Genomic DNA, 14,505 nt, shown 5'->3' with positions numbered 1-14,505 from the left:
TGAGCGTGGAGGGTTGCATTTAATAATAATTGTGGTGTTAATTTCAAGAATCCAAAAGGCAGTAGTCATAGCCCAGAAAAGTCTCCCCAGATTTGTTCTGGGCTCAGAAGTTCCAGTGCATGTGCAGAGTTTCTCTGTGTGTGAGAATTTCTCACACACAGTTTGGTTGATCATGCACTGTAAGCACACCAGCAGGTATAAACATTAGTTCTTCAGCTGCAATGAATGGGAATTCATGCTCAAGTCCTCCATGTACGCATCAAAAAGCACACAAAAAGACTTTGGGACTGGGATGTGGAACTTCAGCTCACAACTTGCTTAATTTTAATATTAATTTTATATTGAACTGTATTGGCTTAAATCTACCCGCCTGCCTTGTTTTAAGTAGTTTGCAAAACCTGTATCTCACACACATGGATATAGTGCTTTGAAGGAAAAAACCTGAGAATACTGGGTGATAATTCTGTTTGAAATGTCTTGTATGTTTCATGCTTCTAGTTCTTCTGAGAGGCGAGGCGCTTGGCTAGTGTCTCCCCTGATCGCGAAGCTGCCTACCTCTGTTCAAGGCAGAGTCTTGAAAGCAGCTGGAGAAGAGCTGGAGAAAGGCCAGCATTTGGGATCGTCTTCAAAGAAGGAGAGAGACAGGCAGAAGCAAAAGAGGTAGAAATGATTCGGGGGGAGAAATGCTGCAACTTTTTACTGGGAATATCTGATGCAGAGACTAGCTAGGGAGAGTTTGTGCTTTTATTACAAGTATTCCAATCCTGCTATTGTAAATCGGACATGTTTGTGCACTCAGTCAAGGTTTGTTGTATGAAATAAGCCTGCAACATTCTCTCTCCCCCCCCCCCCAATACAGTTATTATGGGAAAGGTAGGTTGCAGTTTGGTTGCATTTAGGAAAAAATGTAGCACATAAGCAAGACCATGTTTTCCTTCTTAATGCCCCAATTGTTGCTCTGGAAACCGCACAGTTAAAAAAAAAAGAAGGACCAATAATGTGTTAACATTTACTGAAAGTAGCACCACAGCTGGATTGATTCTATTCATCATTTCCAAAAGAAAAAAACTATTTTTAAAATTATACTTCTTGCCCTCAAATAAAAAGATCTCTTTCCACAAATAGATGTTTACTTCTCATATGGGATTCTGATTAGGTGTCAAGAAATGACATGCTCATATGTGTGCATGAATACATATATTATTAGATGTTTCACAATAAACTATAGTATTCAAATTCTCTGCATGAAATTGCTTGTCTATATTTAAAAGCCTATATAAAAAACAAACATTTCCCCTTTCTTTCTTTCCTTTCTTTTTCCCCTGCATTCCCCACTTCATGGCTGAAAATTCAGATCATACATTCATTTTAACTGTGTTGATCTTAATCTGCTTTAAACTGGTTCTTAGTTGTCCAAATACCTTTACTTTGCTTAATTAGCAATACTGAACGATACTTCCTGATAAGCATTGTGGCACTCCATTAAAAGTGCAATGCCTTAGGCTTCCTGCAAACCTGAATAGGATAAGAATACTGCACATTCCTCTGGATTTCATTAAAGGCTGCTTTGGAAGTGCCACACAAAAAGGAGGGAGATGGAGAAAGCAGAGAGTGCCAGTGTATTGCATTCTTCTGCATTGTCCGAAGGACAACTTTCACATCTTCTTTTTATAGATAGCCATGGAAGATATGGAGACAGCTCCCCCCCCCCTGAAAGGATAAGGGGATGTGAGAGTTCTGTTTCTGATGAGACAGGAAGTGAGCCATGAATTTCTTCATCCTCCTCCAAAAGAAGCTGCCAGCTTAAAAACAATCACACATTTTACACGAGTGTGTTGGCCTCTATTTATACCGTGGTCATAACGCAGTGACTTTCAAATTCCCTACCCTGTCAGAATATTTTCGGCACTGATCTGCACACCACGTACCACCTGCATATTGCAGAAGAGACTTAGGTGTGTCCTGTGGTGCACTTTTGTTTAGCTAGGGCACCTATGCAACATTTGCAGAGTTCCATATTATGGAAGAATATAAGTAATGTTCTTTTGAAGAGATGCTTGCTTATCATAAGGAGGGTCCCTGTGGCATCAGACCCATGGTCCATTTAATCCAGTATCCTGTTTCCTATAGTGACCAACCAGATACCTCTGGGAAGCTCACAAGCATGGAAGCAGCACTCATTCTCCTGCTGTTGCTCCCCAGTCGCTGGTATAGAGGCATACTGACTCTGACACCTAGAGTTTGAAGGTAGTTATCTTGACTATACCTTATAGTAGCTCATATACCTTATGAGCGGGTGGCGCTGTGGGTTAAACCACTGAGCCTCGGACTTGCTGATCAGAAGGCTGGCGGTTTGAATCCCCGCGACGTGGTGAGCTCCCGTTTCTCGGTCCCTGCTCCTGCCAACCTAGCAGTTCGAAAGCATGTCAAAGTGCAAGTAGATAAATAGGTACCGCTCTGGCAGGAAGGTAAATGGCGTTTCCGTGCGCTGCTCTGGTTTGCCAGAAGCGGCTTAGTCATGCTGGCCACATGACCTGGAAGCTGTATGCCGGCTCCCTCGGCCAGTAAAGCGAGATGAGGGCTGCAATCCCAGAGTTGGTCACGACTGAACATAATGGTCAGGGGTCCCTTTACTTTTGCCTTATCCTGACTATCTATATAATAGACTTACCCTCCATGGATTTGCCCAGCCCCCACCTTCAATGCCATCTCACCACATCTTGTGGCTGCTGTTACCAACATTCCCGCTGATGAACTCCTTGGGAGCTTCCAGGGAAATCCATGGTTTGAAGAACCTCTGTCCTAATGTTTGGCTTTCAGCGCGTGAGTGATTTTTAGCTTGCTAAAACAGCGTTAACTGTGCACATGAAGAAAACCCTGCTAAGGAAAGAGTAGACAAAGGGAAGGAAGGGATTGGAGACAGGAAATATCAAAGTAACACTACTAATTGAATCTTGTCTCTGCCTCTTTTAAAGCATGTCTCTTTTGAGTCAGCAACCTTTCCTTTCTTTGGTACTTACTTGCCTTAAGGGACAGGATGAGCAGCGAGAAGGGCTTCTAACATCTCTACAAAATCAAGTTAATCAGGTAAAAATAAGCAGATAATTGTGTGCTCTGCATCAGATGAAAATCAATTATACTAATGGACTCAGGCACACGGGAAACCACATTTGAAAGGCCATTTGTGTGAGTTTCAGGAACATAAATGGAGAGAAATGACAGAAGGTTTAGCTGATATTTTATTTAAAAAAACAACACAAAATCATTTGCATTTAAAAAAAAGAAAAATGGCAAACTTTCTCAGTTACCTAAGCAGGGATAGAAGTAATTGCTGTTGGCAAAGTGACCCATTACATTGAGCTTGCCTTGTTGTTTTGTATTGCATCTGCAGCATCTTCACTTTAGGTACTAAGACTATGCACACATTACTGTTTACTCTGGTTCCAGTGCTCTCCCACTGCGGATGTTTGAAGCCAAGTTACCTACAATCTATAGTTTCTTGAGAAGCACTGCTGTTAGATGTGTTTTCCCTCAAATCAGGCTCAATTTGATCTGAAAAGACAAACAGTGAACACTTCAGATATTTGCTGCACACTTGCAGTCTTCTCTGAATAGGGTTGTGGGGGAAATGCAGATACAGGGAAACAAATTGGGTAGTTTGCATCGAGTGAAGACATCTCAGCTCCCTCTCTGGTGTGTACAGCAATGTAAAAACGTGACTTGAAATGGAGCAGGGAAAAATGACCTTACTGCATTTCAAGGTCCCTAATGTGCACATGGGACGCGGGTGGCGCTGTGGGTTAAACCACAGAGCCTAGGACTTGCCGATCAGAAGGTTGGTGGTTCGAATCCCCGTGACGGGGTGAGCTCCCATTGCTCGGTCCTTGCTCCTGCCAACCTAGCAGTTCGAAAACACGTCAAAGTGCAAGTAGATAAATAGGTACCGCTCCAGCGGGAAGGTAAACGGTGTTTCCGTGCGCTGCTCTGGTTCACCAGAAGCGGCTTAGTCATGCTGGCCACATGACCCGGAAGCTGTAAAGCCAATAAAGCAAGATGAGCGCCACAACCCCAGAGTCAGCCACGACTGGACCTAATGGTCAGGGGTCCCTTTACCTTTAATGTGCACATAGCCTAATACCAGGCTACAAAATGCTACTTTAAGTGAGATCAGTTATGTGTGGGACTTTTTATTTCTATTTCTTGGAGCACTAGTCAATCATGCTATATAGCATAGGTCTGCTCTTGAAACTTCCCACAGTTCCAGTAATGATTTGCCACATGGCACTGCAAATTTGGAGTTCTGGGAATCCGAAATCCAGAACCCACTGACTCACAAACAGGTTCTAGAGTTCTTTGGATCCTGGCCTAAAGCACGTCAAGGCATTGCCTACACATGGAGGTCAATGAGATGGTCATATTCTGATAGAACGGATTGTACTATTTCAGACTGATGTTGAGGAACATCAATTTTGATCGTTCTCCCATGTAAAAAATAAATTATCTGCAGGTGAGAGTGGGAGAAAGGCTCTAGCCCCTTTTACTGGTAGGGAGTGTTGTTTATGTGTAGATTTTTTTTAAAGACTTCCACAACCTGCAGTCCCTGTGGGTGTGGTCCAAATAGGTACATTTTAGTCTAATACCTCATTCCCACCTCATTCTGCTGGATGAATAGACTAGGCCTAATGTGGGGCATGTTGCCACTTCAGTTGTTAATACAGTAGTTTGTAAGATAGATTAGAAGGTGATAGAACCCAGCATTCGACCCTTGATTCCAGTGCTTGATTCCTATGCTGCTATCATGACAGGTGAGCCACTTAGTTTTGCCCCCATAACCAACCTAGTACAGTCGTACCTAGAATCCCAAATGCCTTGGTACTCGGACGTTTTGGCTCCCGAATGTCACAAACCTGGACATGAGTGTTCCGGTTTGCAAACATTATTTGGAACACGAACGTCTGACAGGGCTTTTGCGGCTTCCAATTGGCTGCAGGAGCCAATCAGAAGGCGCAATTTGGTTTCTGGACATTTTGGAAGTCAAACAGACCTTCCGGAATGGACTCCATCCGACTTCCAAGGTATAACTGTAATGACTAGGTAGAAGAGCTATGTACACAGAGCATAGGACTCTTATTGTTGTGGACAGATACATTATTGCTTGCCCCACTCCTCCATCTGTGTGTAACTACAGTACTACAAGAGCAGCTCCCGGCCACTGTAAAACACACAGTTAGCATGTAACAAAATTCATTTTAGATATAGTTTCTAACTATTCCATTTTCTGACACTTCCCTCCTCCATTTCTGTTTCGGCTGCCTTCAATCCTTCCTCCTTCCTCCCAGTACTTCTGGTACCTCCCAGTACTTTAATCTGGATCTGAGATATTTATTCCTTTACCATCCTTGCAACTCTGCTTGCAATCTGTAGAAAGTATTAACAGCCACTGAGAGAAGCTATCTGTAGTGTGTCATTCAGAGGCTTCCCTTTCTCACCTATCAAATGAAAGGAATTTGTGTGCTCAGTGGAAAATGATGACTTCTCACAGGCAACTTTTGGGGAGCCCATGTATGTGTGGATTTCCACCTGGAGGAGAACGTATTTGCAAGTGGCTCTTCTTCTACCTGACTAGATAAGAGGACAACTCTTTCTTTGAACGGCTCCACAGATGGGACTTCATAAGTAGAAATAATGTAAAGTAAAAATATTGGAAAGTATCAGTTAAATTGGGCAAGAGAAGATACAAGGTAATAAATTATAGCAGGCAGAAATTTAACAACAAGCAAAATTTGTGAGAAGTATTTCATAGAAGTGGGTGAAAAGAGTTATATATAAAAAAAATGTTGACCAGGAATGAGTAATGTTAAGGTTTAAAGTAAACATGCTTCAGTTAATCGGATTTTTGTCCCTAGATATTAAGCAACTGGAGGGAAGAGAGATACCAGAATGATGTTAAAGCTAGGCAGATGATGCATGACGCTCTGCAACTTCGTCTTAATTTGGTGAGAAAAAGGCACAATTATCTGTTTAGACTATTTCTATGTCATTCCTCAGTAAAACTGCTCCTAGGGTTGCCATATTTTGAAGAGCAAAAAAGAGGATACATTTGCCGACTTCTACTTTTAACTATGGATCTCTATGACGACTCTTATTTTACATAACTATGAAAAAGAGGATGTTTCCTGGAAAAAGAGGCCATATGGCAAGCCTAATGGTTCTGTGCTGAAACCTGCCCTCCAATTTCTTTACCTGTTACTTGACCTCTTTTGCAGCCTGCTTTAGAATTTCAGTTTCCATTGTCACAGGATTGAGTGTACTTTTATTGTTGCCAGGTAGCCACGGGTGGTATGCATGTACTTTTGCTTCACATTAATCATTTATTCAGTGCTCTGCAGCCTCCCTGGCTGCCTGTGCTTCCTGATCTAGAAAAAAAACAACCTATGGGAGAAGTTCCCACGGAATTTGGAAGATACCGCAAGGGTCATCTAGTCCAAAACCCTGCAAGTTATTTTCCTGAAATGTGATATTCATATCCGTAATATAAAAAAAACCTGCATATTGAAACTGGAAAATGAAGAACGTGTAAAACAGTTACACATTTGTGTGTGCAAGCACTTAATGTGAGAGAAACTCCGAGGCTGTTATCTAGCACTGATGCAGGCAGAGAGATTAGAGTGCAGCAAGATCCTTACGGAACCCCACTGTGTTCTGTGTGTCTAGCATAGCACTTTGTAACCAACACGGTGCTGCGCTAGACACAATGCAACATGGCAGCTCACCAGTCATTTGAATCTCACGTTACATTCTGATTTTGCCCATGCCCTCTGTACAGACCCACTCCCACATCTGTGTAAGTGCAGGGGGGGAGGGCTGCCGGGTTGTTGTTTTTTAAGATGAAGTGCGGGACAGACCTTCCAAGGGACTGGCCACTAAATGGCAGCATATTCACAGTATGACACAGGAGGGACATGTCAATGGAAGGATGGCTACTCCAGAGCCACATATCAAGAGCTGTTTGGCATCTCCAAGGAACGTACCAATACGGACATATTAGGAATCAATGTAATTAGGCCATAAGCATAAATAAAGCAGAGCACAAAAGGCTTGAACTCCTTATGTAGAAGTTGATATGAAAATATTTTTATTTATTTATTATTTTTTGAAATGTGTTATCTATCTTTCTATTTTTTATTCTTTGTTCTGTTTCTTTTTTCTTTTTATATTCTCTATTTTTCATTTTACTTTTATTTATGTATATTTGTATTTACATGTTTGCAATTAATAAAAATAATAAAAATAATTAAGCAGAGTCCATCATGTTTATCTCCAATTTTTTCCCCATGTGGTTCTCATTTTAGGTGGGTGGAATGTTTGACACGGTGCAGAGAAGTACACAGTGGACCACAGAATGGGCACTTCTGCTCCTTCAAATAATAACATCAGGAACCGTTGACATGCAAACAAACAAGTATGTCTGCACCATTAATAATAACACAATATTATTTTCCCCCCGTGCAGTACCAAAGTTGCTAAAAGGGTCTGTAACAGCTCCCTCCATAGATTCCATCAAGAGGAATCTTCTGGAACTTTGACTTGGTGAGGTCAAGTTCAAAGATACTAGGGCCGTCTCAGACACAGCCAAGAAAACAAGTGTTTGTTGGCTGGAGGTGTCTTACTCCTGCTGCAGTTGGAGGAAACTAGAGCGTATCTTGAGAAAAGGGTCATGCATTTATTCAGACTTGAGAAACCATGGAAAGCACCACAGTGAAGCAAACTAGCAGGTGTGGTAGGACGTCCTTTCAGAGACTCACACAATCCAATTTAGATCGGATTATGACATCCCAGAGAGGAATAGTAAACATTTGGCTAAACGGAAGAACATTGTTTCTTTATTTATTGCTCTTTGTGGTGTAATCCACTTCTTTTTTCTTAATGCTCCTAGTGAATTGTTCACAACTGTACTTGACATGCTGAGTGTGTTGATCAATGGGACCTTAGCTTCTGACCTATCAAATGCAACCCAAGTGGGGTCTGAAGAGAACAAAAGAGCATACATGAATCTGGTGAAAAAGCTGAAAGTAAGTCTCCCGTCTGACTGCTGAAATATGCTTTTGTTAAACGAATCCTGCTTGTTTCCTGCTTGGCAGGGGGTTGGACTCGATGGCCCTTGTGGTCTATTCCAACTCTATGATTCTATGATTCTATGAATCACTGTTCTAGCAGTTCCCCCCACTTTTTGTGTAAAGGAGGGGTATGTAGATATAAGGAAATCGTCTACTAATGAATAAGAATTAAGAAACAGGACAGAAAGGCTTGGTGCACAAGTCATTTGCTAGCCTGCTAGCCTGGTTAAGAGATCAGGAACAAGCACACAAGAGAGGAGGCAGGAGGAGAAATTGCATGAGCCTGTAGCCATTTCCCAGTCTTTTGACATCTGTAGTGTTGCTTGTATATTAGCCAAAGGGATCTAGACTAATTAATAGATGACACTGACACACCCAATTCTAAATGGATTACTTCAACAAACAAAAATCACTCCAGTTCATTTCCACAGAACATGTGGAAATGAAGCAGCCATGCCTGATGTGGAAAAGTCTACTGTGTGTGTGTGTGTGCAAATATTTTTGCAACTGGGATTCCTCCAAATAGGAGCGTATGCTCCTTTGCCTGTTAGGCACTGTTTATCACACATGCGGTATTTGGATGACAACAATAGCTCATGCCTTGCAAGGAAATCGTCCCAGGTTCAATGCCCAAAGAATATGTAGAACCACAGCAAGTCAGAGTAGGCAATTCTGGGTTAGCTGGACAAATGCCTTGACTTGATATACACAATAGCTTTCTGTCCATAGTTCTCTGGCTTGGCCCAATATGATATGCTAAAACTGCAGATGATTCCCCGCCCCCCGACACCATTGCTCATCTGTTCTTTAGGCTTCTACATCAACATTAAATGCAGATTTCTATAGTTAGATTTTTTGGGAGGGGGTCCCATCAGATGAGCAGAAATAGCTTATAAAGCACATTTTAAGGCACAGTGAAGACTGTGGAATAAAAATAGTAAAAGTACAGGGAAATGACTCATAATGAAACATTTCTGGTCTGCAATTTTGAAATGCTTCCTTAACATTTGTCCTTTTTACCCCCTTGCAGAAAGAACTGGGAGATAAGTGTTCAGAAAGTATTGACAAAGTTCGTCAACTTCTTCCCTTGCCTAAGCAGATGTGCGACATAATTGCTTGTGAGCCTATGGGATCACTAATTGATACCAAGGGAAACAAAATTGCTGGATTTGACTCCATCGATAAGAAACAGGCAAGAATTAACTTTACTTTTAAGGCGTGCCAACTTTCTCATGCATATGACAGCCAAAAGATAACTTGGTGGCCCTTTAATCAGATCCATTCAACTCATTTATTCACAGAAGGCCGTGAATGTTTTTCTTTTATGATGTTATTACAGCTTCTACCATATTCTGCCAAGCAAAGAAACAATTCTCTGCCCTTTCTATTAGGCAACATTCCACTTAATAATAATACTTGTAAAAATGCAGTGTTTCCAAATATTCAGAGAACTCTGCATGCATTACCTAGTTAGAAATTCTTAGAAGAACTCTATAGCATGCATTAATATTATCAGCCCCTCTAATATAGATGGGAAGAGTGAAGCTGATTGAGTGACTTATGAAGACCACCAAGTGAATCCATGTTAGAGGCAAGATTTGGACCGGAGCTTTACTTATTTGTAGCTGAGTGGATTTTGGTGCCCCATGGTGAATCTTCTATGCTCAAAGGCAAATCTAAACCAATTATATTTGGATGGAAAGCCTACTGAATTAAATAGGGGTTGCTCCCAGATAAGAGGGGCTAGGAATGCAGTCTAAGAGTGTTGTTGGCATCTGTCTGTCTCAAGAAATAAGGAAGTACACCTCCGGGGGTGAAATCAAACCACTGTGTTAGCAGCACTGAGGTGACCTCCCTGGGGCACAAGCCTGGCAGTGTATACAGGGGCGTAGGAAGGGGTGTGTGGAGGAGGCGGGCTGCCCCATGCGCCAATCAGGGGTGTGTGACAATATGGCCCCTGCCTCCCCCTAGCTGTAGAGCGGCTGAGGGCACGCGCATTCTGTATGGGCTGCTGCTCTCGCATGCCGTCCATACAAGCGGCAGCCCATACGTACTGCGCATGTGCGGCAGCCCGTACGGTCACTGCACATGCGCAGTCCATACGGGATGCCGTTTGCATGGCGCCTGTACGGCAGGCCACACATCCCGTACGGGATGCTGTTTGCGAGCGGCAGCCCATATGGAATGTGCATGTGTGGCATTCTGTACAGAGTGCGTGCACGCGTGGGATGCCACACATGTGCACTCCGTACAGACTGCCCCGCCCCGGGTGCTGGAGAGGGTTCCTCCGCCACTGAGTGTATATGGAGGTCCTGGGCTGCCCAGACAACAACACCCCACCATCTTGGCCTCTCTGATGTGGTCCAAAGGAAAGCAGAGCGATACAGTGGTGCCCCGCAAGACGAATGCCTCGCAAGACGAAAAACTCGCTAGACGAAAGGGTTTTTCGGTTTTGCGTTGCTTCGCTAGACGAATTTCCCTATGTGCTTGCTTCGCAAGACGAAAAAGTCTTGCGCTTTTTAAAAAAGCCGCTTGAAGAGGCGCAGTTGCGACGGACCGTGCTTCGCAAGACGAAAAACATCGCAAGACGAAAAGACTCGCGGAACGAGTTCTTTTCGTCTTGCAAGGCACCACTGTATGTCTGGCACCAGCTTGGCTGCAGGAGGAGCTCACTCTTGTCTGTTGTCTGAAATAATTTAAAGCCACTTTTGCATGACAGATTCTAAAACCAGCAACTAAATGCAGACAATACTGCCAGCTAGTGGCAAATTGCAGTGGTCAAGCTGCCCATCACAAGAGCTCAAGACAGCAGGTGCTGCATCAGGTTTGAGTCTTAACTGGATATTAATCACATTCAACAATTTAAATTTTATTTGGGAATCTGTTGTGGGATTGTGAGATTGACAAGGCCGGGGTTGGTTTTTTTAAGATGAGAGATATGGGCAATGCCCCAAATATGATTAAACTTTCTAATTAGCATTTGCTACAGACATTTCACTCTTTGCTTATGTGATATTTACAAAGGAGTAAACCAGGGGCATCAAACATTTGTGATTTAGGTGAACACTGTAAACGTTATAAGGGGAAGTCAGATAGAATATATGAGTTTTATTTCTAAAAGATTGTGCTGCATGGCATAGATTTTTTGGAATGCCTTGAATAACGTACTAGAACAACTATTTTATCTAGTTTTCAATTCTGGAGAGTTTTTATTTTATTTATAAAAATATTTGTACAGTATACCGCTATATCATAAAAAACATCAAAGCATTTAACAGCAACAAAAGCATAAAATCTATTGAGGTATGATTGACATTTAAAACGGATAACATCTTTATTTTACATTACTGATAAACCATAATGTTCTTTTGTCTGTTCTGTGCATGCAACTTTATTTTAGGCTACATGAATTTTAGGTAAGAAATGACAAAGAAAAACTATCCCTTTACATTTTCAAACAGGGGCTTCAAGTCTCAACTAAGCAGAAAGTATCCCCGTGGGATTTATTTGAGGGCAATAGAAATCCTGCTCCGCTATCCTGGGCTTGGTTTGGAACTGTCCGTATCGACAGGAAAGTAATAAAATACGAGGAGCAGCAGCACCTTCTCCTCTACCACGCCCACTCTAAACCCAAGCCCCGAAGTTACTACCTCGAGCCTTTACCCCTCCCTCCTGAAGAAGAAGAGGAGGAGGAAGAGCCATCTACCCCTGCGTCTCAGGAACCGGAAAGGAAGTCAGCAGAGCTGTCAGATCAGGGCAAACCTTTAGCAGATGAAGAGAAGAAGGCAAAAGGCAAGAAGCGAAAGACAAAACCAACTTCCAAACCTGATGTAAGCGATTAAAACTTGCAGCGTGAAATGGAAATTTTACTTCTTGAGTGGGAAGGGGGCATCCAGACTTGGGTTTGACTCCTATTGCTACTTAGGAGAGGCAAGAGCAGCTCCCCCCCCCAGTGGAAGGTGTTTGTTAGTACAGTGGTACCTCAGGTTAAGAACTTAATTCGTTCCGGAGGTCCGTTTTTAACCTGAAACTGTTCTTAACCTGAAGACCACTTTAGCTAATGGGGCCTCCCACTGCCGCTGCTGCGTCGCCGGAGCACGATTTCTGTTCTCATCCTGAAGCAAAGTTCTTAACCCGAGGTACTATTTCTGGGTTAGCGGAGTCTGTAACCTGAAGCATCTGTAATCTGAAGCATCTGTAACCTGAGATACCACTGTATCTGACTTTCATGTTGATTAAGTCCACCTTAGAACATGCCCCTGGTGATACAGAGGGATCATATGGCAGACGAGCGAAAGCAAAAAGTATTTCCTGAAGATAGAAAATTTTGAAACCGCTTCATGTACTTAGATATATGGTGGAATAATCCTTCGCACGAGAGATTCCTTAGGACAGCTAACTTAATTTCTTCCCCATAATTTCATTCTCTGAAGCTTGAATGCACAGTGTGAATTTGTCGTTAAGTTGCCCACACAGCAGGGCTTTGATAACATCATATGACCTGACATGTTGTATAGCATGCAGAAAAAGTATTAAATGAAGCACTGTTGGACAGCCAAGAAGATGTCATATTTAGATTATCTCTGCCGGGTCTATGACTGAATCGGTTTTGTATTGTAAACCACAAAAGGACTTGTCATAAATGCTTTAATAGTTCAGTAGGAAAATTGGCATTGTTTACGAATTAATACGGTATGGATGCAAATAACGTTTAACCTTTCCTGTTTTGCTTAAGGATTACCCTCAGAACAATGTATATAGAGTCCCTCCCAACTATTCACCACTTCCGTCTCAAATGATGCACCACCCCCAGTCTGCTTTGTGGGGCTATAATGTTATGGGGCAGCCCCAGCAAGCTGCTTTCTTCGTCCAGAACCAGCCTCTTCCACCAGGTAGGTCTCTGCTTTGTAACGGGCACCAGAAGCTTGCTGCATCATACAGAAGTAATATTATTTTTTAGTTCTTTCCCCCCAATTCTGCTATCTTCAGAAGGCAGTCATAGTTATGCAAAAGGCAGAAAGAAACAGAAAACAACAGTTAACTGTTGTTAATTATGGTTAAAAGCTGCTTAACTTCAGTTTTGTTTTGTTTTTACTTTGATATTTAAAAAAGCTCACCTTCCATTGCAAGCAAGGTTTAAATGGCTTGGTAGGATGACGGAGCTCTAAGCATTTGGATTCTATAGAATTAGTAGTTAAAAGTCATTTTACCCTCTAGTGTGTCTTTTGGATAACAACAGTAATTGTTGTTGTTGTTTACAAATCTTGTTTCACATACTCTAAGGGGAAGCAAAGTGAAACCTAGGTTTTAAAGGCTACGTATTTCTGCACTTTGGCAAAGTACACAAGAAAAAAAATATTATTATGCATTATATAGTCATTAGGATTGCAAACAACCCCCACCTCATATCTATCTATCTATCTATCTATCTATCTATCTATCTATCTATCTATCGACTCAGCTACATTAGTAAAAAAAAACATTTTGAATTCATTATAGACATGTAACACCAGATGGCCCCAGAGAGCAAAGAAATTTTTAATGTGATTTTTACATAGCGTTTTTTCCCTTTTTGTTATAACGATTTAATTTCTGACTTATTTATAGCGTTTTCTTTCTGTGTGTAGATCCACCCTCTGTCTATCTATCTATCTATCTATCTATCTATCTATCTCTCTCTCTATCTCTCTATCTATCTATCTATCATCTATCTATCATCTATCATCTATCCCATTGCATTCACAGGTGGCTCCAGATTGGACCCTCCCAACTCCTTTGTCCCAAGCAACACAAAACAAGTGCTGTCTAACATGCTGCAGAGGCGTTCTGGCACCATGATGCAGCCACCATCAATTCATGCAATTGCTTCACAGCAGCAGCAGCAGCAACTGCTCCAGATGAAGCTACTTCAGCAGCAGCAGCAGCAACAGCAGCAGCAGCAACAGCAGCAGCGGCTTCTAAGGCAGCAAGCCCAGGCAAGGCCTCAGCAGCTGCTTTCTTCGCCTTACATTTTAGGAATGCACTGATCCAGTCGAGCCTCTACTTGATTTAGGATTGTAGGATTGTAGGATAAAACCATACCCAGAACCCAAGTTAGGCTTCATGCACAACATGCAACAAAATTGTAGAATCCTGAGCTGGTAGTGTGAGTTGTAACATTTCACTCTGTGGATTGGGGTGCCTATTTCATTCCCCAAGCAATATATTCCCTGCAATTCTCCCTGCAACTGTACCCCCCCCCCAAAAAAACTGGCATATTAGAAAGGAGTTTCAGCTCTGCCTTCTATGCAAGTTTGCCGCTCGCTGGAAGGTAGATTAAGAGCCCTTTAGAAAGGACTCTCATTCCAAATGTTTGAAAACCCTGCTGCAATCTGGTTTTTTTTGCTAA

The 14,505-nt window shown here is 42.2% G+C and overlaps 1 protein-coding gene across 2 annotated transcripts in view; it reads left to right on the top strand.

The window, feature by feature from the left end:
* MED12L (mediator complex subunit 12L) overlaps positions 1–14,505 on the top strand; it is a 176,141-nt gene that overhangs the window by 139,931 nt on the left and 21,705 nt on the right. For both annotated transcript variants that reach the window (XM_082223819.1, XM_082223818.1), the window contains exons 30-38: positions 499–660; positions 2,976–3,087; positions 5,907–5,996; positions 7,353–7,462; positions 7,937–8,072; positions 9,148–9,309; positions 11,579–11,947; positions 12,853–13,009; positions 13,863–14,092. In XM_082223819.1, the coding sequence (XP_082079945.1) occupies positions 499–660; positions 2,976–3,087; positions 5,907–5,996; positions 7,353–7,462; positions 7,937–8,072; positions 9,148–9,309; positions 11,579–11,947; positions 12,853–13,009; positions 13,863–14,092 (1,528 nt within the window). The remainder of the gene's footprint in view (positions 1–498; positions 661–2,975; positions 3,088–5,906; positions 5,997–7,352; positions 7,463–7,936; positions 8,073–9,147; positions 9,310–11,578; positions 11,948–12,852; positions 13,010–13,862; positions 14,093–14,505) is intronic.

The sequence above is a fragment of the Podarcis vaucheri genome, assembly GCF_965113315.1.
Source record: "Podarcis vaucheri genome assembly, chromosome: 5".
NCBI classification, from domain to species: Eukaryota; Metazoa; Chordata; class Lepidosauria; order Squamata; family Lacertidae; genus Podarcis; species Podarcis vaucheri.
The sequence above is the reverse complement of the archived record's forward strand: the minus strand, read 5'-3'. Positions and strand labels throughout refer to the sequence as shown.